The sequence below is a fragment of the Microcaecilia unicolor genome, chromosome 8 (assembly GCF_901765095.1).
Source record: "Microcaecilia unicolor chromosome 8, aMicUni1.1, whole genome shotgun sequence".
Classification (NCBI taxonomy): Eukaryota; Metazoa; Chordata; class Amphibia; order Gymnophiona; family Siphonopidae; genus Microcaecilia; species Microcaecilia unicolor.
The window spans coordinates 227,252,830-227,278,762 of NC_044038.1; the positions used below are offsets into that span (position 1 = coordinate 227,252,830).

A 25,933-nucleotide genomic window follows, 5' to 3' on the forward strand; every position below is an offset into this window, starting at 1 on the left:
CCCGCCTGGCTGCTGGCTGGTACTGGGCGCCCGGATTCTGGACGCGTTATGGATGTCAGCTTGGCCCCCGCCGGCAGGCCCAGTGGGGAGGTGGTGCTGGTTCTGCAGAATTTAGTCCAGACGCTGCGTTCGCTGCTGGGCAGGATCCGAGGTAGTCGCCGAGCACAGCAGATGTTCCAGTAGGGATCCCAACCCTGTGTCCTGCACCTAATTCCCTTACAGGGTGGGGGTGGGGTAGTACAGGCTCTCAGTGTAGTGCCGTACAATACTTAAAAAAAAAAAAAAAAAAAAAAAAAAAGGGCGCTGCCCCTTCTCCTTTTTTTAAGTTGTCTCATATCCGAGAAGCCTTTCAGAAATCTTATAGCTGGATATTGGGAAGCTTTTACTGCACTGCAACTGCTTATGTCATTCTGAGATAGAAATACTAACATAGTAACATAGTAGATGACGGCAGAAAAAGACCAGCATGGTCAATCTAGTCTGCCCACGATAAACTCATATGTGTATACCTTACCTTGATTGGTACCTGTCTTTTTCAGGGCACAGACCGTATAAGTCTGTCCAGCAGTATTTCCCGCCTCCCAACCACCAGTCCCGCCTCCCATCACCGGCTCCGGCACAGACCCCGTATAAGTCTGCCCTCCCCTATCCTAGCCTCTCAACCACCAACCCCTCTTCACCCCGCCACCCAAACCTACTTGCTAAAGGAACCCGAGGGTAGTTTGTTTATAGTACATAAGTACATAAGTAATGCCACACTGGGAAAAGAACAAGGGTCCATCGAGCCCAGCATCCTGTCCATAACAGCGGCCAATCCAGGCCAAGGGCACCTGGCAAGCTTCCCAAGGGGAGGAAGGCATATAGTAGATGATGGCAGATAAAGATCTGTATGGACCATCCAGCCTGCCCAAACTCATTACATATGGTATGTGATACTTCATATGTATACCTGATCTTGATTTGTCCTTGCCAAGGGCATAAGACTGTAGAAGTCTGCCTGGCATTGTCCTTGTTCTAAAATTTCTGAAGTTTGTCATCAAGCCCTATGAAAATCTCCAGTCCATCCAAGTCTGTTCAGCCACAATCAGAGCACAGGCCGTAGAAGTCTGCCCAGTATTGGCTTTGTTTCCCAATTACTGATGTTGCTACCGAATCTCCGCCAATATTCTTTAGATCCATTCCTTCTAAACAGGATTCCTTTGTGTTTATCCCATACATGTTTGAATTCTGTTACTGTTTCCATCACCACCACCTCCCTTGGGAGGGCTTTCCAGGTATCCTGTGTGACTTTCAACCTCAATTCATGTCCTTTAGTTCTACCACCTTCCTGTTTCTGGAAAATCTTTGCAGACTAATGGCTTTCAAATATTTGAATGTCTGTATTATATTACTCCTGTTTCTCCTTTCATCCAGGGTATACATGTTCAGGTCAGCAAGCCTCTCCTTGTACATTGTACTACACAAACCCCATACCATTTTCAACACTTTTCTGTGAACCACTTCAAGTCTTTTACATCCTTAGCAAGATATGACCTCCAAAACTGAACACAATACTCCAAAGTGGGACCTCACCCAAACAAGATCCTGCTTCTCATTTGGGTTTGATGTCCACTGTCCACCAAATTTTTAGGACATGTTGGTGAGATTAATATTTTGGCATTTTTTTTTTGGGTCCGTGCATATGTGCGGATCTGCATGTATGTCCCAGAGGAAGGCATCATTAATTTTGGATGGAACATTCTGACTTTCTTTAAAGGGCTCCGGGGAGTTGAGTTGCTTCTTAGCATAATTTTGGTTGCTCTATCCCATTACTTTCATGCCTTTCTGAAGTGACCTAGGCATACTTGACTGTATTCATTTTAGAAGTACAATTTAGTGTGCTAACAGACCCTAGTTTAAGGTTTGTTTGTTTTTTATTATTATTGCTATTTCAAAATATTTATATTAAAGACACTTTAAAAAGGTAGACTTAACATTAGTCTAATATAGAGGTTTTTTGCCGATGATGACAGAACTCCATATATTGAAAGCTGAATAGCTGTACCTAGGAGTCCGTTGAGGCTTTTTCCTCTTATATACCTTATGCAGTAACAAGGGATTTGCTATATAGTTATTTGAGTTAGAGAGATCCCAATAGACGCTCAGACAGAGAGAGTAGGTACTTTAAAAAGGTAGACAGTGTTAGTTTTTAAAGAAAATGAGAAGCTGGTAATTTGGGTATAACTGGGTACTATATACTGTGCAAAGCAGACAAAGAGTGGAAGTAAAACCAAATCCAAATGACCAGCCCAAACAGGAGAGTAAGAGCTTCAAAACAGGTTTATTAATAAGCTAATAAACTTGATTTGAAGTTCTGTTTGGGCTGGTGATTTGGTTTTACTTCCACCCTTTGTCTGCTTTGCTTGCGTTTCTGTGGAAGATGTGTTTCTCCCCCACCCTTCTTCCTGGTACTATATATATACTATGCCCATAAAATGGACTTGTGCATTGAAAAATAGATGATTGAAAAAATAGTTGCATCCTGTATGAATGACTGATGGTTGCTAATTAGCCTTATTTCTAAAGGGAGACTTATGGCCAGTCCTGGGTTTTGAATTTGCATTCCATTGCTTTGTGTTACATAAGGTGCTCATTTTCAAAGTACATAGATTTACAGAGTTCATAGAGGCATATTTTCAAAGCACTTAGACTTGCAAAGTTACAATAGTAACCTATGGAACTTTGTAAGTCTATGTGCTTTGAAAATGGGCCTCTTAGTCTCTGCTTTCTGCATACAAAATCTATCCTGCACTTATTAAGCGGTAGATGTCAGTCAGCATTGGTTTACTGTATGTCCCCAGATACTGGGTCATTTGGGAAACAGATTTTTTTTTTCTTAATTTCAGAGGAAGAAGCTAGAGAGAGTAATGAGGTGTTCAACCAGCAACACTTTTGGGACACATTAGGTAAGCCTACTGTTAACGGAGAAGAAAACTTTGGCCATGCCTGATGGAGAAATGGACCAGTTCAGATGTTTATTCTTAAACAAAAATCATTTTGCTCTATGAAAAATCATAAATTGGCCCGGATCTGGACTGGTTAGTGATTTTATAGTTTGTTTATATCCATCAGTGGAGCTGTTGGAGGACTCATGATTAGAGCTAGAACAGTTGTAAATTCTATTGTGAAACCTAATAACGGTATATATATTTTTAGTGGTTGCTATATGTATGCTGACATCTAGTCACTGAACCATGTATTTTAGAACTGGTTGATATGTGTTCAGCCTGGTGTTGCTAGACAAGTGGTACCCTCTCAGATCTTTCCAACTGACCATGACATCTAACGGTTAGATACATTATCACAGTTTAGTTTAATTTTGCTAAAGGGGATGGAACTCCTCTCATTAGAGAAAAGGCTAGAGAGGTTAGGACTCTTTGTCTTGGAAAAGAGACAGCTGAGGGGGAGATATGATTGAGGTCCACAAAATTCTGAGTGGTATAGAACAAGTAGAAGTGAATCAGTGTTTTACTCTTTTAAAAAGTATAAAGATTAGGGGACACTCAGGGGTCCTTTTACCAAGCTACTACTATTTAACATTTCTATAGCGCTACAAGGCATATGCAGCGCTGTACACCATACACAAAAAAGACAGTCCCTGCTCAAAGAGCTTACAATCTAGATAAGACAGGTAAACAGACAGAACAATTAAGGGTAAGGGAATAAATAGGCGAGGTAAAAGGACAGGGCAAGTGAGTAGTGGTTAGGAGTCAAAAGCAGTGGTAAAGAGGTGGGCTTTAAGTTTGGACTTGAAAATGGCCAACGACGGGGCCAGACGCACAGGCTCAGGAAGTCTATTCCAGGCATGAGGTGCAGCAAGACAAAAGGAACGGAGTCTAGAATTAGCAGTAGAGGAGAAGGGGGCAGATAAGAGAGATTTATCTACAGAACGGAGTACCTGAGAAGGGGGCGTAGGGAGAGACGGGAGTGGAGAGGTAATGGGGAGCGGCAGAGTGAATACACTTATAGGTCAATAAGAGAAGTTTGAACTGAATATGGAAACGGATAGGGAGCCAGTGAAGTGACTTAAGGAGAGGGCTAATGTGAGCATAGCGACTTTGGCGGAAAATGAGTCGCGCAGCAGAGTTTTGGACTGATTGAAGAGGAGAGAGATGGCTAAGAGGGAGGCCGGTGAGAAGCAGGTTACAAGCTGCGGTAAAAGGGCCCTGAACTAGTGGCAGGGGCTGTTTTTTGCCACGCGCTGCGGCCCTTTTTACTGCAGCAGGTAAAAAAGGCTGAAAATAGCCATGGCCATGTGGTAAGATCGCTCTTACTGCGTGGCCATTCAGTGTGTGGGGGGGGGGGGGGGGGGAAGCACTTACTGCCACCTATTGACGTAGTGGTAAGGGCTCCCGCAGTACTGCTGGGTTAGCGCAGTGCTAAAAAATAACACTGGCTCCCACGTTGGACTTACCACTGCTTTGTAAAAGGGCTTCATAATGAAGTTACATGGACATATTTTTTCACTCAACAAATAATTAAGCTCTGGAACTCTTTGGCAGAAGATGGAGTAGCAGCAGTTAGCATATCTGGGTTTAAAAAAAGTTTTAGACGTGTTCCTGGAGGAAAAGTCCATAGTCTGCTATTAAGACACACATAAGGCCAAATTCTATAAATCGTGCCTTAAAAATTGGCACACAAAAAAACTACGCCTAAAGTTAGGTATAGTTTATAGAATATGCTCATGCGCCATTGTTGTGACTAAAATTTAGACGCACCCATTTAAGCCACCTAAAACCAGGCCTCTAAATGCTTGTGCCTAAGTTAGGCGCAGATCAGGTGTATTCCATAATAGTGCGCATAGTTTTTTGAAATGCCCACAACCCACCCATTCCACGACTGCGCGCTTTAGAATTTGCGTGTGTGTTGTAGAATACGCCTAGAAAGTTGTGTGCGTACATTCTAATTAAAGCCAATTATTGCTGCTTATTGGTTAAGTACCAATGAGCGGCGCTGATTGGCTTGTTAAGCCGTGTGTGCAATTTGGCCATGCGGCCAAATTAGCGTGCCATATATAGAATTTGGAGGACAGAGAAGCCACTGCTTGTCCTGGGATTGGTAGCATGGAATGTTACTACTATTTGGGGTTCTGGAATCTTGTTACTCTTTAGGATTCTGGAATCTTGCTGTTCTTTGGGATTCTAGAATCTTGCTACTATTTGGGATTCTGCCAGGTACTTGTGACCTGGATTGGCCGCTGTTGGAAGTAGGATACTGGGCTAGGTGGACCATTGGTCTGACCCAGTATGGCTATTTTTATGTTTTCCAAACTAACAAAATGTTGGAACTGCTTCTTCCAAATCATCTCTTCCCTCCATAGGCACACAGAGATAGCAGTCAGATACTCACAAAGGGATTGAAAAGAATTTGGTGAACTTGTTAGTTATTAAATGTCAGATGTGTTTGAACATAAAATTAACAGAAGGGTGAACCGTTGTACTAAAAGTATTTCCCAGTTGTGGTTTTTATTTTTTTTTTTTGCACTAGTAGGTACCTGCTATGATGCCTACAAAAATGAAAGCTGAATTATGAGAGTCTGAGTGAAGTTGTTTTTATTTTTTTAAATCATTGAGTTGGTATTTGGCTTGGAAATTGAAAAAGGGTTTCATTCTTTGGGTCCTGTTTACTAAGCCGCACTGTAGCGTTTTTAGCGCGTGCTAACGCTAGAGACACCCATAGGAATATATGGGTGTCTCTAACATTTAGCTCTTGCTAAAAACGCTAGTGCACCTTAGTAAACAGGGCTCTATAACTGCTTTCTCAGCGTTCTTTTATGTTCTATATATTGGGTTCCTTTTTTTGTACTAGTAATGAGATTGTCCCTTCCCCTCTGCCCTACAACTTTCAGTTTATCCTCATCAACAAGGAAGGGTTTGAATGCCATTGTGCCATTATGTTTTCATCTGGATATGTGAGAAATCGAGGAGACACCTTTGCTCCAACACCAAAGTCTATTTCTGAATACTTCTCCTAAGGGCTGGTTCACATGGTTAAAAAAAAAAAAAAGAATAAATCTCTACTGAGCAGTACCCTTGGATAGTAAAATATTTGGTTCAAACCTTGTTCAGTTTGTTTTCATCTTTGTGACTCGCAGTACCCTTGGATGGTAAAATATTTGGTTCATCCCTTGTTCAGTTTGTTTTCATCTTTGTGACTCTGGAACTTAACTTGTGTCATATTTTTCTCATTCTTCCTTCGTCTCAAGGTCAAACGTTCAAAGCGATATCACAGGAAGCAACCAAACTCAGTTTGGCCTTTTCAAAGCCACCATTGCCATTAGTGGAGGTGTGTATGATTTTGGTTTCTCCCACATCCTCTTCCCTAAAAAAAAAAATACTTTAAGCACAGAATTGGGTAGAATCTTATTTAGGGACATCTCATTCTCGGAGGTGTTTGTACTGCTATGGATTTACAGCCTGTCTCACTGACACAGACTACTCAATAATTACTGTGGATTCTTTTGGATTCGTATTAGGTAAGTGAGACCTTTATTATAGGTGCCAAAATCTACAATGATTAAGATATATATATACAATGATTAAATCATCTAACTAAAAGAAAGCTATAAGACAGATATATACATATTATACATACAACATCACTGGTCAGGAATTTCAGACCCTTATCTCATCAGCTGGGAGGCCCGTTGCAGCGAAAGCCCGGTCTCCTTATGACCTGGAACAAGTCCTCTGCGTGATAAGTCTACCCACAGATGAGCCTCAAAACTCTGCTGCTTGTTTATCTAAAGGGCTTAGAATTCGTATTCAGAGCTAAGGAAAATTACAGAATGCTTCTCTGTTTAGATAAACAAGCCATACTGTGGGAATGTGGTCACATGTTTTCCAAGTCCAGGTGGCCAGGCTGAACTCCAAAAACAAGCACCATCCTCCTCTTCACATACCAAATTAATTAGAGCTGTGTCTTATCTTCTGCATTCCAACTTATTTTCACACAATCAAAGTTAAACAATCATTTTTAAACAGAATTACTTGTAATCAACAATAAATGAGACCTCGAGTGCACTGCTCAGTCAAGACAGAGTTGAAAAACAATTACAGTGTTCTGTTGCAAAGGTGTCTTTAGATTTAACGATTACTAGTGGTTTTAACCTTTGCTGCAAAGATAAAAGGTTTGTTCCCAGCCCTCTAGAAGTGGAGAATGAACAGAGGCAACTTTTCTTTCTGGTGTCTTATGGTGGCAAAAGAATGTCTAGGGTGAGGAGATGATGGATGGGGAGGTGGAAATATGAAGTTGCATTCAGTTGAGTTTATGACTCATGCTTGTGCTGCAGTCTATAAGTTGATTATTTAGTTTTGTTCTTACCACCAGGAATTCTCTTTGGGTCTTCGTACCAGTACTGGTATTACTGTATATATGTTTTGGTCTTTTTCAGGACTGTCAGAAGTTAAGTGAAGCGCTACAGAATGCTGTTCTTGCAGCTGCCGCAATGTACTGCCGGCTGCCGAAGAACCAAGGTGAGAGAGCTCAGGATTCAGCATCATCTCTGCCCCCCTGAGCTAATCTGTTGTCACCAAAATATGAGGTTCGGGCCTTCATGGCTTATAATGAAAGGTATAAACAGAAGGTCAATGGTTCTGTATTGGTACCTGGAAGTTACAGACCTTAGTGCTTAGATAAATTTGCAGAAGTGTTATGGATGAGATGTGGACAAATGGAAAGTAATATTCCTGGGATGCAAGAATAGGCTGGAAAAAGTATATTGTGCATGGGATAGTGTTTAACACTAATTCTGCTATATCGTTTGTGAGATGTGGTGACCAGAATTGCACGCAGTATTTGAGTTGTGGTTGCACCACGGAGCAATACAAAGACATTATAATCTGTTTCATTCTCGATAACTTATCAACAACGACGACGATACTAAATCCTTCTGGTGACTCCTAATGTAGATCCGTGCATCATGTAGGTATCGTCTGTGTTCCTCTTCCCTACTTGCGTCTCTTTACGCTTGCTCACATAAAATGTCTTCTGTTATTTAGATGCCCAGTCTCCCATTCTCATAAGATCCTCTTGTAATTTTTTCACAATCCTATGATTTGACGACTTTGAATAAATTTGCATCATCAGCAAATTTGATCACCCCCTCACTTGTTATTTCTGTTTTCAGATCATTTATAAATAGTTAAAAAACAGCAGTTCCAGCACAGACCCCTGGGGAATCCCACTCTCTACCCTTCTCTATTGAGAATACTGACCATTTAACCCTACTCTGTTTTCTATTTTTTAACCAGTTCTTAATCTGCAGTAGGACATTACCTCCTAACCCATGACTTTCTAGTTTCTTCAGGAGTTGTTCATGAGGTACTTCGTCAGATGCCTTCTGAAAATTCAGATACACAATAGGGCTTATTTTCAAAGCACTTAGACTTACAAAATTCCATAGGATACTATGGAACTTTGTAAGTCTAAGTGCTTTGAAAATATGCCTCCAAATCAACTTGCTCACATTTATCCACATGTTTTTTATTTTATTTATTACATTTGTACCCTGCGCTTTCCCACACAATGCAGGCTCAATGCGGCTTACATAGTAATTCGAAATGCAAAGTCTTATAATAGAAATTTCAAAACGGTAGTGAAACATTATGAAGTTGAGCTTGAATAATGTATGATAAGTTGAGTTTGATAATGTATGATTAGGATAAAATAGGGTAGACAGGATAGGATAGTATAAGTTGGGGGTAAGGAAGGATATAATAAAGGGGAGATGGAGAAGAGAAGGATGGGATGCGTAGAGGGGGAATGGGGAGGAGGGGTAAGTAAACCAACGATGAGGTCGGTATCTAAGTCAGAACAGAATTGGGAGTGGAGGTTGGTAAGATTAGGTTGGGACGTTAGAGTAGGCTTGCTTAAAGAGGTGAGCTTTCAACATTTTTCTAAATGTTTATTCACCCTTTCAAAGAAATGTAGCAGATTGGTGATGCAAGATTTTTCTTAGCCCCCGCATGGCAGCATGTCTGTGGTCGATTGTGTTTGCATATGCCACCTACCAATCTCTGGTGCCAGGAGAGTATGGAAGACATCTGTCATAGATGTATTTATTTATTTGTTACATTTGTACCCCACATTTTCCCACCTATTTGCAGGCTCAGTGGAATCTGGTTTTGTTTTTTTAGGCTGCCCTGTGCTTATCTGGTATTATTATGTTTTGTTTTGTTTTTTGTTCCGACTAAATGATAGCAGCAAAATCAGATTAACAGTATTTGTACATTTTCTATGTATGAGGATTCCACTAATGTGGCATGCATCATGTTTTTTTTTTTATTTTAAATTATTTATTAAGTTTTTATAACAAGTCAAAACAAAAATTTTTTCTTGTACAGAAACACAGAGCCACGTTATTACAGGAATTAATACAGCAATTAAAATTCTCTCTTCCTTAGACCACAACGTTAATTGAGGGGGCGACAGGTAACAAAGGAGAATATATAAGCATCTACGACACATACATCATGGTTATGTAATCTTTGTTACAAATAATTGGTTGCCCTTAATCAGGGGATCATAAATATTAGTAGCTGCTGAGGTGAAGGATTTTGATTTCAGCCAGTTCCAGTCCTTGGTTCTCTTTTAGGTATGACCCTGCGTAAGAGCATACGGGATGCCATTGCAGAGGTGGTGGATGGAACAGTCCAGTTAACGGAGGTGATTCTCAGTACGCCATTGCAGAGGTAGGGATAGGGCTTGGTCACTGTTTAAAGAATCCACAACCAATGGAAGGGCTTTGGTTTGCTCCCTTAAGATTTACACAGTACAGGGGGCACCATTGTATGAGCAGCAGTATTTTTAGAAGTTGTAACTTTTATATCTTGTCATTTTTTTCCAAGACAATTATATGTACCATATTTTTCGGACTATAAGACGCACCGGACCATAAGACGCACCTAGGTTTTAGAGGAGGGGAAATAGGAAAAAAACATTTTTCCTTTTTCCCTCCTCTAAAACCTAGGTGCTCCGGTGCATCTTGTCCAAGTTCGGGATCGCCCTCCCCCCGGCCCTGTCACCACTTCTCCCTACTCACGTCACGCGATCTTCCCTGGTGGTCTAGTGACGTCGGGGCAGGAAAGAGCCCCCTCTTTCCTGCCCAGCGCGCTGCTCTCCGTCCTCCTGTATGCTGCCTGACGGTCTCGGCGAGATTCAAAATGGCCGCCGAGAATTGAAGTGCTGGGCTCTTTCCTGCCCCGACATCACTAGACCACCAGGGAAGATCGCGTGACGTGAGTAGGGAGAAGTGGTGACAGGGCCGGGGGGGAGGGCGATCCCGAACTCGGGGGGAGGGCGGGAGGGAGGGAAATCTCTACCTTCGGACTATAAGACGCACCCCCCATTTTCCTTCCAAATTTGGGGGGAAAAAAGTGCGTCTTATAGTCCGAAAAATACGGTATATAATATATGTACATAGACAAGTTGAAATAATTTCTTGTGCAAGGTCATTGAAACAAAATAGGTCAAATTCATAGGTATTTCAGAAGTTCCCAGGAGAGTGAAGGAATTGTTGAGAGAACTCGTTCAAATACTTCTAAAAATAACTTGAAATTGAAATGTTTCATTTTGGATGTGGCAGTTATTAGTGCTGGATAAGCTGCTAAGTGAACCTCTGAAGTACTCTTAGAGCACAAAATCTTGATAAAACAACTTCAGGTAAATTCTCCTTTTTAGTTTGTCCCAAGAGCAGCTGATGACGACAGGAGGTGTGTGGGAAGCATGTGAGCAGGTGTCCCGTCTCCCCAGAGGTACATGAAATGATGAAATGTGGCAACTTGAGTGACAAGTGGTATCCTGAGGAGAGGCAGCTACCATGAACCCCAACCCCCCCACTGCAAGGGGGAAGTGTCATAGTGTATCGGCAATGTTACGTTCTGCATTTAATGTTATTTAAAGCATATGTATAATAAAGATTTTTTTTGCATTTCATAATGAGGCCCTTTTACAGAGTTGTGGGGATCGCACTTCCAGGACTACCGCTGACCCAATACACACACACACACACACACACACACACACACACACACACACACACACACACACACACACACACACACACACACACACACACACACACACACACACACACACACACACACACACACAAGCCCCCCCCCCCCCCCCCCGGCGCCATCCACACTCTCCCCCGCCATTGCCGACCACCAACTTTGACCCCTCCGCCAACGACCCTCTCAACCCGCCGTCTCCTACCTTTGCTGGCGGAGGTCCTCTTCTTCCTTCGTTCTGAGTCTGACGTCCTGCACATACAACGTGCAGGATGTCAGAAACAGAACGAAGGAAGAAGAGGACCTCGGCTGGCGGGGGTTGGGGTCCCCCGGCAGCAAAGGTAGGCGACGGGGGGTCGAGAGGGTCGTCGGCAGGGGAGTCCGGGGCCCCGTGGCCCCATGTAGCTACGCCCCTGTCACACACACTCTCTGTCTCACACACTGTCTCTCCTAACGGTTCCCTTAAAAACATAATCGCCATTACATGATAACCTTGCTTGCGTCAGTTTCATTTGTTTGAGAAACGGGTCTTTTTTACTAGTTAGTATATAAACTATTCTCATGGGCAATGTCTCCATGTGGGTCAATTTTTGAGCATTACACACTACAAAAGCATGAGATACTAGCAATATTTAAATAAGTAAAACATAACAAAAATAATGTCTGGTGCACGTAAATTTTCATCTCCTGAAGAAGTTAATTTGCTGGCAAAACAAGTATCTTTTGTCGGGATGTTGACAGTTTGCCGTGCCTGCCTTGATGTCGGTTACATTGAAGTAGCTTGTTATGTGCAGCAGATCTGAGGAATGGAGCAGTTAAGATAAGTGCAATTTGTTTATTTCCTAGTGCTGGATCTGCAGTGGTTCTTATTGAATGAACATATATTGTTAAATTTGGTGATGAAGTTTTTTTTTTGTGCCTGTGATAGTATTGATGACAGCTTAGCAATAAATCATAAATCAGCCGTTACTTAAGTCTGAGGCTTTTTTTTCTCCATCTTTTTTGAAAGATTGCTGTTCTCTAGACACTGCAGGATCTTTATAATTTTAGCAACGTTATTTTTGTTATGTTGTTACCATTTTGCGCATACCATGACAATAATGAACCTCAGCCCTAAGCCAGGGTGTATGAAGTATGGTCTAAGCCTCTCAAGTGTACTGCTAACACTTGCGTCCAAGAGCTAACCGATCATTGTATAGCTTACTATTCGAATAATTGGTGTGTTTGCTGGACCTTGGGGGTAGTAGTTTTAGCTGTGTTTTGTTGTACCTGTATTTGGTCATAATCTGCAGTGTGACTAGTAAGTTTTGAGCCCTTTTCCTGTTTCCATTTCGGTAATTGCGACGCCGGTAATTGGGAAGCAAAACCGGTGCTGGGCAGACTTCTGCGGTCTACGCCCTGATCGTGACTGAATAGATAGGGATGGACTGGAGTGTAAATGTTTAAGGGGCTTTGACGTTAGCTTCAGACCTTAGTACAAGAAGAGTGCTGGGCAGACTTCTACAGTCTGTGCCCTGAGAATGGCCAAACGGGTTGTAAAGTATCACATACCATGTAAAATGAGTTTATCTTGTTGGGCAGATTGGATGGACTGTACAAGTCTTTATCTGCCATCATTTACTATGTTACTATGTAAACCTTTCAGATAATTGGGCAGCAGTGCTTCTGGTGATCACAGCATACCTGGCAGTGGTGAAAGATGCCCTGGAGGAGATGGAGCAGGTAAGAAAGCCTTGAGTTTTTATAAACGTGTTCTTTGACCTACCAGGGATTCTACAACCTCCAGTCTATTGTACTGGAAAATCTGCATACAATTTATACTAGTAAATGGGAATAGATTCAGTACCCAGTGTGATAGAAATTCATTGTATGGTGATGAAGACAAAACCTTTAGGCCATTAGTTGCCGTATGCATGTTGCCAAATGACCGTTAAGCTTGCTGGATTTCTGCTACTTGAAGAGCCAAATGACCCTGCTTAACAGGTATTAAAGTCTGTTTTGAGTGTCTTGGTCGATTACATGTGATCTGTTAAAAGTCTTAGATCAGGCTTGTCCAAGCTCGGTCCTCGAGGGCTGGAATCCAATCGGGTTTTCAGGATTTCCCCAGTGAATATACATGACATCTATTTGCATGCACTGCCTCCATTGTATGCAAATTAGATCTCATGCATATTCATTGGGGAAATCCTGAAAACCCGACCTGGCGAGGGCGGAGCTTGAACACCCCTGTCTTAGATGCTTGTCTTCTCACCATTTGTTTTTGCTTCTGCTCTAGGAACAAGTGTTCCTTTGTCTTCCCTCACTGTTAAGCATCTCCCTCATGACTCTTAGTGTGCCTGGTTTTGTATAGCTAAGATTTTAGTAGGTTGGAGGCTGTTGTAGACCATGGCAATCTCACTTTACACGATAGCTTTAGGTCCTATTTTCCTGTGGCTCGAGGATCGCCTTGCCTGGACCTGTTCGAGCCCTTTGACCTGCCTGGATCTCCATCATCCCTCCTGACCCGCCTGGATTTCTGCTGACCATCTTAGTTTCTCTCCCCTTTCCCTTCCCTTCTTACTCTGTTTTATGTCCCCAATTATTCTGATGTAATTGTATTTATTTCGCTAGTTCATTGTAAGCCGCTTTGAGGCTGCACAACCGTGGCAAAAGGTGGGGTATAAATGATCTAAATAAATAAATAACTGCTTTTTTTTTTTTTTTTAAATCTCTGTTTTATATTGTTTCTTTATTTTAAATCTTTGCAATTTTCTTTTGTTCCCAGGCTCGGGCAGATAATATGAATCCTTTCAATGACATTTTGGAGGATGATGAGTTAGGTGTTCCAGGTAATCAGGACACATACTGGTCTGAGGCTGACCAACAGCTCCTTGCTCCGTGTTTGGGACTGATGAAGGCATCCAAAGCATGTCTGAAGAAGGTGATTGCTGCTGTGAAGACCTATGGGAAAGCAGATACTCCAGAGCATGTGGCTCAGCTCGATGACCTGGCAGATATAACAAATGAGGTCAGCCCAAGGTTAGTGTGAAAGAAAAATGGAGGAGGAAACACTCATAATTGAGGGACCTCCTAGGTTCATAGATAAGACAGTCTAGCCATGAGCATGCTGCAGAAAACTTCAGTCTTTTGTTCATGGCTTATTTTTATTTATTTGTGTCTGTCCATATTTTCCTGTTTGTTCCTCTGAACCACTGTGTGCCGTTTGCAGTTTTCCTACCAGTGGGGTTCCCCAAATATTTGAGAACATTTCCAGTTTCTTTTTTGTACCCATCCAGCAGAGGTGCACACGCATTCTCGTTGCTTGACTGCTGCTCTTGATTTGCTCCTTGTATGAGTCTCCATTCAGACACTGTGAACATTGCTTGCAGTGTCGATTTTGGCGCACCTTTGAGATCTGTGTATTCAATGCATTTCCTTTTGTGCACCATTGATTTTCTAATTCATTCAACAACAGATAATTATATTTTTGACCCCTGAGGCAGGCGGTTCTTACCGCTGAAACATGGCCCCATGTCGGGTCTCTGTTTAATGCAATAAAGGAATTGTGACAGACTCCCTGTGTTGAAGCTTGTGTCACACTCTCTACTTCTTCTTGGGACTTCACGTAGAGGTGTTTCCCTGTTTTGCTGTGTATTTTGGAATTTTCAAGCAGGAGTTGGATTATAAAGGTTCTGTGTCCCATAAAACTCCCTTATGGTATAATGCTAATATTTGTGTTAATGGGCAGTCAGTTGCATGGGGCTCCTGGCAGAAGTGTTTGCATTTGGACTTTGCAACAGCTGGTATTGGATGGGCAATTTAAATCCTTTGCCAGACTTTGTGAAGAGTATCATTTGTCAGTGGGTATTTGGGGAGTTTAAGGCTAACCGAACGGACCTATAACATGATACTTGTCTACCCAAACATGTCTGTAACCCACAGTGTGACCTATCCACTTAAGATCCTTGCAATCCTCCTCAAACCAATATAACCTATAATCCACTCTCTTCTAGATAACTGTAACCCACATTGAACCTACCAGTAGGTTGGACAATGCGGGAGGACTGGATTTTGCAAAAATGTGAAAAGTTAATGTCTTTAGGTCACTATGGTGCTCATTTTCAAAGCACTTAGACTTACAAAGTTACATAGAGGCGTATTTCCAAAGCACACTTACAAATTTCCATAGGTTACTATGGAACTTTGTAAGCCTAAGTGCTTTGAAAATGAGCCCCTTTGTTTCTGGGAGTGGAGAATTGCTGGGAAGGTGATGTTAGGGTGCAGCTGACACCAGAACAATGGTGGAAATTTTGGGCTTGTGGGACATATGCAGTTCGATCTGCATCAGTCACTCAGTCAATGGTTAATTTTTGGCTCATGGAGCTTTTTGGACACCAATTTGTGTTTTTGTGCTAATAAGCTAGTCAGCCCCAACTGTTGGTCTTGCAAATGAGAGAAAGGAACCTTAATCCATTTGCTGTTTTACTGTGATAATCTTAAAACGTATTTGGAGAGGGTGTGGCACGTATGCAAAGGCTTTTTTTCTTTGGATGTGCTGATAACATGTGCGATTGTGGTTTGCAGATCTCTCACTGTTCATTCTTTGCAGAGTAAAAAGCCAGGCCAAGTTGTTCAATATTCTTATGGCTTTGGCAGTGAAGTTAGTTGTTAATAACTGGAAGGGTAATGCTATATTATCAGTGCAGTTATGGTGGGGTTCAGTTTGTCAAATGTTTAAGTATGAGAGGGTGATAGCAGAGAGAGGTGTTTGTTGCACTTGTTAATGAATTCCCGGAACAGCAACGTGGTCTGTTTTGTTTGTTGTTGTTATAAACAAAGGGAAAAGTTGAACTGAAGAAAAGAATAAATTGAATACTGTGTAATTATTTCCAGCAGAAAATGCGATGGTACTAATTTGTGGTGTCTTAGGGTTTGGGTGTTTTTTTGGGGGTGGGGGGAGGGGAGGTTTAAAAGCCTTTTACTAAACTTGCTCTCTTAAATCAGAAGTTGATGGTTTTAAGAGCTGGGTAAGCTTCAAGACTGTTAAACTGTTGTTTTCCTTATTAAGAATAGATCTGTTTTTTTTTTTTTTTTTGCCTTTTTATATTTTAGTGTTGATGAGCTTGCTTCAAGCATGTACCCTCCTATGAATCACTTGGCTGTGCGATTCAACGTAAGTATCTCTAAGTAGGGGCAGAAAATTTCTTGCACGGATCCCTTCTGCTTTTAGATATTTGTCTCTGCTCTTAGTGTGTTCATTTGTTTTTTGACCCGGCGGTTTTCCTCGTCTTCCTCCTCCTTTTGGGTTCGGATTAGTCAGCCCCAAACCCAAGATCCGTTGCCATTTAGCCTTCATTCGCAACTACCTACAGTGGTGGAAATAAGTATTTGATCCCTTGCTGATTTTGTAAGTTTGCCCACTGACAAAGACATGAGCAGCCCATAATTGAAGGGTAGATTATTGGTAACAGTGAGAGATAGCACATCACAAATTAAATCCGGAAAATCACATTGTGGAAAGTATATGAATTTATTTGCATTCTGCAGAGGGAAATAAGTATTTAATCCCTCTGGCAAACAAGACCTAATACTTGGTGGCAAAACCCTTGTTGGCAAGCACAGCGGTCAGACGTCTTCTGTAGTTGATGATGAGGTTTGCACACATGTCAGGAGGAATTTTGGTCCACTCCTCTTTGCAGATCATCTCTAAATCATTAAGAGTTCTGGGCTGTCGCTTGGCAACTCGCAGCTTCAGCTCCCTCCATAAGTTTTCAATGGGATTAAGGTCTGGTGACTGGCTAGGCCACTCCATGACCCTAATGTGCTTCTTCCTGAGCCACTCCTTTGTTGCCTTGGCTGTATGTTTTGGGTCATTGTCGTGCTGGAAGACCCAGCCACGACCCATTTTTAAGGCCCTGGCGGAGGGAAGGAGGTTGTCACTCAGAATTGTACGGTACATGGCCCCATCCATTCTCCCATTGATGCGGTGAAGTAGTCCTGTGCCCTTAGCAGAGAAACACCCCCAAAACATAACATTTCCACCTCCATGCTTGACAGTGGGGTCGGTGTTCTTTGGGTCATAGGCAGCATTTCTCTTCCTCCAAACACGGCGAGTTGAGTTCATGCCAAAGAGCTCAATTTTTGTCTCATCTGACCACAGCACCTTCTCCCAATCACTCTCGGCATCATCCAGGTGTTCACTGGCAAACTTCAGACGGGCCGTCACATGTGCCTTCCGGAGCAGGGGGACCTTGCGGGCACTGCAGGATTGCAATCCGTTATGTCGTAATGTGTTACCAATGGTTTTCGTGGTGACAGTGGTCCCAGCTGCCTTGAGATCATTGACAAGTTCCCCCCTTGTAGTTGTAGGCTGATTTCTAACCTTCCTCATGATCAAGGATACCCCACGAGGTGAGATTTTGCGTGGAGCCCCAGATCTTTGTCGATTGACAGTCATTTTGTACTTCTTCCATTTTCTTACTATGGCACCAACAGTTGTCTCCTTCTTGCCCAGCGTCTTACTGATGGTTTTGTAGCCCATTCCAGCCTTGTGCAGGTGTATGATCTTGTCCCTGACATCCTTAGACAGCTCCTTGCTCTTGGCCATTTTGTAGAGGTTAGAGTCTGACTGATTCACTGAGTCTGTAGACAGGTGTCTTTCATACAGGTGACCATTGCCGACAGCTGTCTGTCATGCAGGTAACGAGTTGATTTGGAGCATCTACCTGGTCTGTAGGGGCCAGATCTCTTACTGGTTGGTGGGGGATCAAATACTTATTTCCCTCTGCAGAATGCAAATAAATTCATATACTTTCCACAATGTGATTTTCCGGATTTAATTTGTGATGTGCTATCTCTCACTGTTACCAATAACCTACCCTTCAATTATGGGCTGCTCATGTCTTTGTCAGTGGGCAAACTTACAAAATCAGCAAGGGATCAAATACTTATTTCCACCACTGTATATAACATAGTAAATGACGGCAGATAAAGACCTATACTGGAAGATTTTGTTGTTCTTGTTTTTAATTTAGTCCAATCATTGTAGTGGTAGTCCTCGATGGGGGAGGGGGGTACATGCACCAGGAATCCTGCCACTGTTTTGTGGGCCTTGCACTAGATGGCACCATTGATGATGGCTGTAACTCTCCCCCCCCCCCCCCCCCTCCCCGATGGCTGTGGGCATTTCCTTTGCAGCATTTCCAGTCTTGGGAATCACACCCAGGTCCCTCCACATGGCTGGCCCAGGGTTTTCATTTATAGTGTGTAGAGTTGGCTTGAGTCTTAAGATGTTCGATCTACATATCAAAGCCTCAAGAGAGTGCATGCTATTGCCTTATGTCTTTTTGCTGCCTTTTTTTCATGCATCCCATCACTTGAAGTATGTCTCGGCTTTTGAGTGCCTGATTTACTGAAAAAGGCCAAGGCCTTAAGGCACTGTGCGAGTCGGTCAGCAGGAGCAAATAATGCAAGCAGCGGGTTCACATCTCGCTGCCAGGAGCTTGAACACATGACGTCAGCAGGTCGACATATAAAAGTTATTGTGCGACTGTTATATGGATATTGCAGTTCCAGCCTTTGAAACACGTTTGGCATATCTTCAGCTTTCCAGCACTTCTGTTACAGTGCCACCTTTCATGGCAAAAGGAAAGAACATAATCATTCCAACATCATTCTATTCAGTTAAAGTTCATCCACCCTCCTTCCATAAAAGTGTAGAGTAATTCCCAAAATTTCAACTTCCTGATAAATAGAAATATATATATATATATATATATTTTTTTTCTTTCTTTGAATAGTCTCTACTAAGTGACCTCAGTGACACTCACCATCCACCACCCTCACAGGAATTACATGGAATTTATAAGGAAGGTGGGGAGAGAATGTCTCCGCCCTAGTTATCTGTTAAATGTGGAGGCTGGGGGAGAGACGAGACTGATAAGATGTTTTTCTGTTATAGGGGTTGTCCTTGAGGAAGCTCGTGTAGCGAGCGAAACATGTCGAGCATTTGAACCCCTTGGTCCGGCATATGAAAGTTTTTAAAAGTTAAGTAAATCAAGTAATAATTATTGAAGGAGTTAAAAACTAATGTGAGAAACGTGTACCGGTGAAGATGATTGACGCTCTTTGATACCTCCATGTAATTCCTGTGAGGGTGGTGGATGGTGAGTGTCATCGAGGTCACTTAGTAGAGACTATTCAAAGAAAGGAAAAAAATATATATATATATATTTCTATTTATCAGGAAGTTGAAATTTTGGGAAATACTCTACACTTTTATGGAAGGAGGGTGGATGAACTTTAACTGGATAGAATGATGTTTGAATGATTATGGTATTGGATCCAGTAAAAATTATTGATATAATTACTACCTAATTTTTGAAAAGTAAAGAACAGGCATATACGGTCCATTCAAGTAGCAGTTTCCTACCTGGCTAGACTGTTCCAGTGGAGGAGGAGCTTAATGGTTCGTGCAGTGGGCTGAGAACCTAGGGAACCGTGTTGAATTCTCACTGCAGCTCCTTGTGACCTTGGCCATGTTACTTAACCCTCTGTTACCCCAGGTATAAACACTTAGAACTGTGAGCTCACTAGAGGCAGAGTAAGTACTTGGATATAATATATGTAAACTGCTTTGATTGTACTACAGAAACATATCTGAACTAACTGCTGATTCTTGCCACTGAGGAATACTACTATATTAAATACAGCAAGAATTCTTTTAATCTATGGAGGAAAAGACTTCAGAAACCCTGTATTCACTATCTGAGATATTGTGAATAGCAGACTGGCATAGATCTCATTACATAGACTTTTTTTTACTATGTGAGACTATGATACAGGCTCCTCATCAGTCAAAAAACCTCAATTCCTAGTATAATAGAAGTTTATCAGTATGAATTCTTTCTTTCTTATACTCTATTTTCACAAATTTGTAAAGGTTTAAATACACCTATCTGGGCTGTAGCGTCATCGGGAGGGAGTGCTCGACAGAAAGCTTCTGTTTCCCAAGTGCTTCATCGAGAGCTAAGCCCTCGATCGCAAATTGTGCCCTGAAAGAAATTAATAGGTGACTGTTCACAAGAATGTATATAATGGAAACAGACATACAGCATTTAGTCACGATTATAGCCTACCTTAGTGTGTCTGTCTGGTTCTATCAGCGATCGAGGGCTTAGCTCCCGACGAAGCATTTGGGAAACAGAAGCTTTCTGTCGAGCACTCCCTCCCGATGACGCTACAGCCCAGATAGGTGTATTTAAACCTTTACGAATTTGTGAAAATAGAGTATAAGAAAGAAAGAAAGAATTCATACTGATAAACTTCTATTATACTAGAAATGGAGGTTTTTTGACTGATGAGGAGCCTGTATCATAGTCTCACATAGTAAGAAAGTCTATGTAATGAGATCTATGCCAGTCTGCTATTCACAATATCTCAGATAGTGAATACAGAGTTTCTGAAGTATTTTCCTCCATAGATTAAAAGAATTCCTGCTGTATTTACTATAGTAGTATACAACAGAAACATGATGGCAGATAAGGGCCAAATGGCCCATCCAGTCTGCCCTTTCACAGTTAACCACCCTTTTACCCCCCCCCCCCCCCCCACATGACCCTATTCTTCTTGCACTGCGTGTAAGGATTTTGTACTGATAATCAATTTATTCTGCCTGCTTGTGGAAAGAGATGGGGAGAGGGTTGAATTTGTGCCATTGATTATGATGCAAAATGGATGCTTCCAGTCATAGTTAGGAGTCTTACCTTTTACATCAATGTGCTCGGGCTGTGCTTAATTATACATAAATGAATAAATAGATATAAAGCCTTCACTATATGTTATGAACATTTTTAAAGGGGCCAATTAAAACGTGGTCCAGTTGCCGCTCCCTGATAATGCAGGGTAGCTGACATATTGCCCATTTTCAACTTTTGTTTTATTTTTCAGGCTGCAAAACTGGCTTCAGTGTTGAAGAAAGTTCTGGAAATCTCAGCGTAAGTACTCTTGTGGCGTAATCACTTGAAATAGTCCATTTATTTTAGTAAACTTATAAAGTGATGATCTAATGTTGACTTAGTGGCAACATTGTGTGTTGCTATGTGGAAGATGTCTGATTTCGACCCCCACCCCCCCAACCCCCAATCAAATCATCTGCTTCCTGGAGGCGTTGCTTACTGACCCTTATTGGCCACATTCAGGACCTTTGATTGCAGCATCTCGGATTGGCTGTGATGCAGTTACAGGCCCAGAACTGTCACTGATGACAAGACAAAGTAGGGTAAATGGAGAAAGAGATAAATCCCTGGGAAGTTAGAATTCAAGGTGCATGGCATCTGGATGTCATTCATGTTTTTAAAACAGCTGGAGCTAGGATGTGGCCAAAAAGGAACAATGGGGCATATATGGTGGACATGTGGTAAAATTAAAGCGTATTGGAAAACAGTCCATAGTAGACTGCAGAGATGGGTAGGAAATACCTTTAGGTGGGCCCCAGAAATTTTTCTGTTCTCTGTTAAGGTAGGAGGGTTAGCACCTAGCCAACAGATTCTGGTGAGAATGGCGACAGGAGTAGCTAGACAGGTCCTAGCCTCTCATTGGAAGCAGAAGGGTGTACCCTCCATCAAGAGATGGATTTCAAAGTTGAAATATGTCTGTGAAATGGAAAGGTTATTAGCAGAACGTAAACGCAAGCTGACTCACTGGCAAGCTGTCTGGGGTACCTTCTTAGAACAGTACCCATAATGAATGGTGAAGGATTTCTGGACCCTGTGGACAGGTGTAGGCTGAGCCATACCCTTGAGGGGGGTGGGGGGAGGGATGGGAGGGGGGGGAGGTAGGGGGAATTAATATTTCTATAAAACCCTAAAAATGTTGAAGTTCAATTGTTGGAAAAGGTACAGCGAAGGGCGACGAAAATGATAGTGGGGATGGGACGACTTTCCTATGAAGAGAGGCTGAGAAGGCTAGGGCTTTTTAGCTTGGAGAAGAGACGGCTGAGGGGAGATATGATAGAAGTGTATAAAATAATGAGTGGAATGGATCGGGTGGATGTGAAGCGACTGTTCACGCTATCCAAAAATACTAGGACTAGAGGGCATGAGTTGAAGCTACAGTGTGGTAAATTTAAAACGAATCGGAGAAAATTTTTCTTCACCCAACGTGTAATTAGACTCTGGAATTCGTTGCCGGAGAACGTGGTACGGGCGGTTAGCTTGACGGAGTTTAAAAAGGGGTTAGATAGATTCCTAAAGGACAAGTCCATAGACCGCTATTAAATGGACTTGGAAAAATTCCGCATTTTTAGGTATAACTTGTCTGGAATGTTTTTACGTTTGGGGAGCGTGCCAGGTGCCCTTGACCTGGATTGGCCACTGTCGGTGACAGGATGCTGGGCTAGATGGACCTTTGGTCTTTCCCAGTATGGCACTACTTATGTACTTATGTACTTATATTGTTGTATGCAAAATGTTAGTTTCACGTATAGTGCAGAAAGGAACTGTATTATCTTAATCCTCTTGATAACATCTTGTAATGATGGAACGGTGTGTTGCTTTCTGTGTTGAGTTTAATATTCAATAAAGACTTCTTGAAATGGAAAAAAAAAACAGCTGGAGCTCCCCCCACCCCCTCCCGAGATCCAATGACTAACTGTGGCTAGTCTTCTTGAAGGGGCATGAGGTCTTGTCTGACCGCACTTATTTGTGCTTAGTGGAGTAGCTATTGGTGAGAGTGGAAAGGTATTAGATGGACAGTTCTGGTCATGGAAATGAATGATTAGGATATGAAATGTTTTTCATAAAACAGAGGCGCTGTAGCGTTAATCAGGTGCTGCTGCCAAGTACTTGCTTTGTATGAAAGCTGGTACGACAATGTTCAAAATACTGTTCGGTATGTCTCCTGAATACATGTCGGACCTGATTGAACTACTACCAAGAAATGCGTGGCCAGGAGCCGGAGGGCACCTCCTTCTCCACCTGCCCAAATGTAGAAACATAACCTACAAGTCCATTTCTACAGCTGGTTTCGACTATCTGGGCTCCAAATGGTGGAACTCAGTTTCCAAAGCATTAAGAAGCATAGACAACCGTCTCCACTTCAGAAGAGAACTAAAAACACATCTTTTCAAAAAGTTCTATGTCTAAACAATAACTGCGCATAATTGTAATCCCTGATGACCACAAGAAACACCATTAACCACCCCCATCTCAAAATATATTAAAAAAATAAAAAAAACCCCAAAACAATAACTATCTCCATTTCAAGAAAAAAAACAAACAAACCAAAAACACAGCTCTTCAAGAACCTTAAAAAGATATAAAGGAATTAGAGAAGGTGCAGAGAAGGGCGACGAAAATGATAAAGGGAATGGAACGACTTCCCTATGAGGAAAGGCTGAGAAGGTTAGGGCTCTTCAGCTTGGAGAAAAGGCGGCTGAGGGGTGATATGATAGAAGTCTACAAGATAATGAGCGGAGTAGAGCGGACAGATGTGAAGCGTTTGTTTACACTTTCAAACAACAACAGAACCAGGGGACACAAGATGAAGCTAGAATATGGTAGATTTAAAACGAATAGGAGAAAAGTTTTCTTTACTCAGCGTGTAGTTAGACTCTGGAACTCGTTGCCGGAGAATGTAGTGACAGCACCTGGCCTTATGGAATTTAAAGGGGTTTTGGACAGATTCCTGAGGGAAAAGTTCATTGAACATTATTAATTTTTTGGGGGGGGGAGGGAGCGGGGGGGGTTGCCGGGTTCTTGAAGCCTGGATTGGCCGCTGTCGGAGACAGGATGCTGGGCTTGATGGACCCTTGGTCTTTTCCCAGTATGGCGGTGCTTATGTACTTAATGACAAATAAACAAAATAACCAAATGCTACCAAAACATTATGAGAGTAACAAGTATTGTAAATGAATCAAATACTGTAAGCACACAAAAATCTATACCTGTCACAAGATATACCAATCACGATCAGCATCCCAGAAGAAAACTACAGAAACATCCCATCAAGAAATCTTACTGGGTAACCACCACTGGCACTGAATGTTTTCAATCTGACTGCAACCATGAAATGAATGTAAGCCACGCTGAACCGAAACTTGTTTTTGGATAATAGTGGGATATAAGAATGAATGAATAAATAAGAGAAGAATATTCAGTATCTTTGAACTGGCTTCTAACAACATTTCCTCCCCTTTTGTAGGTCAAATCACAGCTGTTTGGCATCAGAAGCTGGTTGGATTCAATTCCTGAGTGGCGCAGTAGATCATAATATGAACAAAATCAAGGGCTTAACCCAGAATGCTCTTTAACCTTGTTCTCAGTAGTCTCTGGAGCTCCTCGTTCCCACACCGGATCTTGGACAGTCTGTGCAGAGGAAAGGAAATTCCTGCAAGAAAGAAATTCTAAAGAATAGATCCCTGCAAAGTGGGGAGCAGAAACTTTTTACTTTCTTCAAAACTTGCTTAAAGGGGAAATAATTAACTCGTGCACCATTGGTGTTTGAGCAGTGCTGCCTTTGAATGAGGTTCTCACTGTAAACTAAATGTCCTTATCAAAGGAACTGAGCCCTCTGTATGGGATGAAGACCCTTTCGATTACCTGAGGTACTGTCCCAGGTTCTATCAGCTGAAGAAGTGTACTCCCTCCCCCCCCCCCCTCCTTTATCTCCTAATTCATTAACCCATGAAACTTGATGCAGCTTTTGCAGAGACTGGTTTCTTCTTAAGCACCTCTCGGCGGTGGTCCTCTGTGCCTTATGTAGATGTAAGACTGCTGTAGCATATAATTTTTCTGTTGAGGTGGCTTACCCTGTCATGCTCCTGCCTTTAGAGAAGAGAACAACATAGTCCCTTCTTGGTAGGAATGCCAGTGGGAGGGGAAAAGGTAGACAGGGGCTCATGCAGTTCAGCGGTGTGTGTGTGTGTGTGTGAGTGATCCCATGTTGTGTCTCTTTGATCTAGAAGAGGGAGGGGAGAGAGCCATGTAAATAGAGCAGTTCCTAACCTTAAATTGTCTTGGAAAGGATAATAATATGAGATCAAATGTGATCAGTTTCACTGTTTAGAAAGATGTGGAAGATGCATTTTATTTGTGAACCACAAGGTGGAATTGTAACAGGAAAACAGGTGGTATTATAAGGGATGCACATTTAGGCTAAATTAAAAAAATTTGGCGATTATTTTAGAAGTGCTATTTTTGAGTTTTTGACGTGCATAATCTGGCATTTAGATGTTTATATTGAATAAACTTCTAAATCCTGATTTTACAAAGCTGGGATATACACAGCTAGAACTGGAAAACCTGCATCTTGCAAGGGGGATTGGTCTGGATGTGTTTTTTTGATTGGGACTAGAGTGTGCCAAAAATTAAACATATATTCCTCATTTCTGAAGGGGAATGCACGTCTCTCCCCCAAATGTACCTGATTCCCAGGACATGTAGGTTTCTGAAAAGTGCTTGTATTGAGCAGTACTCCACTGGAGGGTTAGAGGAAGTTGCCCCCTTAATTCCCCAGTGCTTGATGTCGTTTCCCCCCCCCCCCCCCACCCCCCGGCCTCCTTAAAAACAAAACTGGCAAGGCATATTGGACTCTGCGACAGCTTCGGCAAAAATAAAATATTTATGTATTTAAAATGGCTGGCATAAATGTTTATGTGCCAGCCCAACTTTGTTGATATTTTAGATTTGTTTATAATGCGCTCTTATCCCAGTTTCTAGTGACATCGCCCAAATAAGGAAAGGTGCATCCTGGAGCTAATCAGTATTTCTCTACCTCCAGCAGATGGTGCATGTTGGACTGATGCAGCTGTTCTTTTTTTTCTAAGTCCTGACCCCCCCCCCCCCCCACATCCACAGGTCACTTCCTGTGTGCTGGTGGTTGAATCCAAGTAGGAGTAATTTGAA

At 42.2% G+C, this 25,933-nt stretch overlaps 1 protein-coding gene across 1 annotated transcript; it reads left to right on the forward strand.

The window, feature by feature from the left end:
• On the forward strand, positions 1-25,595 carry LOC115475596 (cyclin-D1-binding protein 1 homolog). The gene is made up of 11 exons (XM_030211450.1): positions 1-151; positions 2,886-2,945; positions 6,245-6,324; positions 7,433-7,514; positions 9,635-9,731; positions 10,720-10,793; positions 12,697-12,773; positions 13,816-14,069; positions 16,143-16,203; positions 20,979-21,025; positions 24,231-25,595. The coding sequence occupies exons 1-11, from the start codon at positions 49-51 to the stop codon at positions 24,337-24,339; spliced, it is 1,044 nt and encodes a 347-aa protein (XP_030067310.1). The 5' UTR covers positions 1-48; the 3' UTR covers positions 24,340-25,595.
• Positions 25,596-25,933: the final 338 nt, after the last annotated feature.

What these genes read in the sequence shown, in the direction of transcription:
- LOC115475596 (XM_030211450.1), top strand. Translation starts at nt 49, where the DNA reads ATGGATGTCAGCTTGGCCCCCGCCGGCAGGCCCAGTGGGGAGGTGGTG. An exon ending in CACCATTGCCATTAGTGGAG is followed by an intron (nt 6,325 to 7,432) that starts GTGTGTATGATT and finishes GGTCTTTTTCAG; the next exon opens with GACTGTCAGAAGTTAAGTGA. An exon ending in AAAGTTCTGGAAATCTCAGC is followed by an intron (nt 21,026 to 24,230) that starts GTAAGTACTCTT and finishes CCCCTTTTGTAG; the next exon opens with GTCAAATCACAGCTGTTTGG.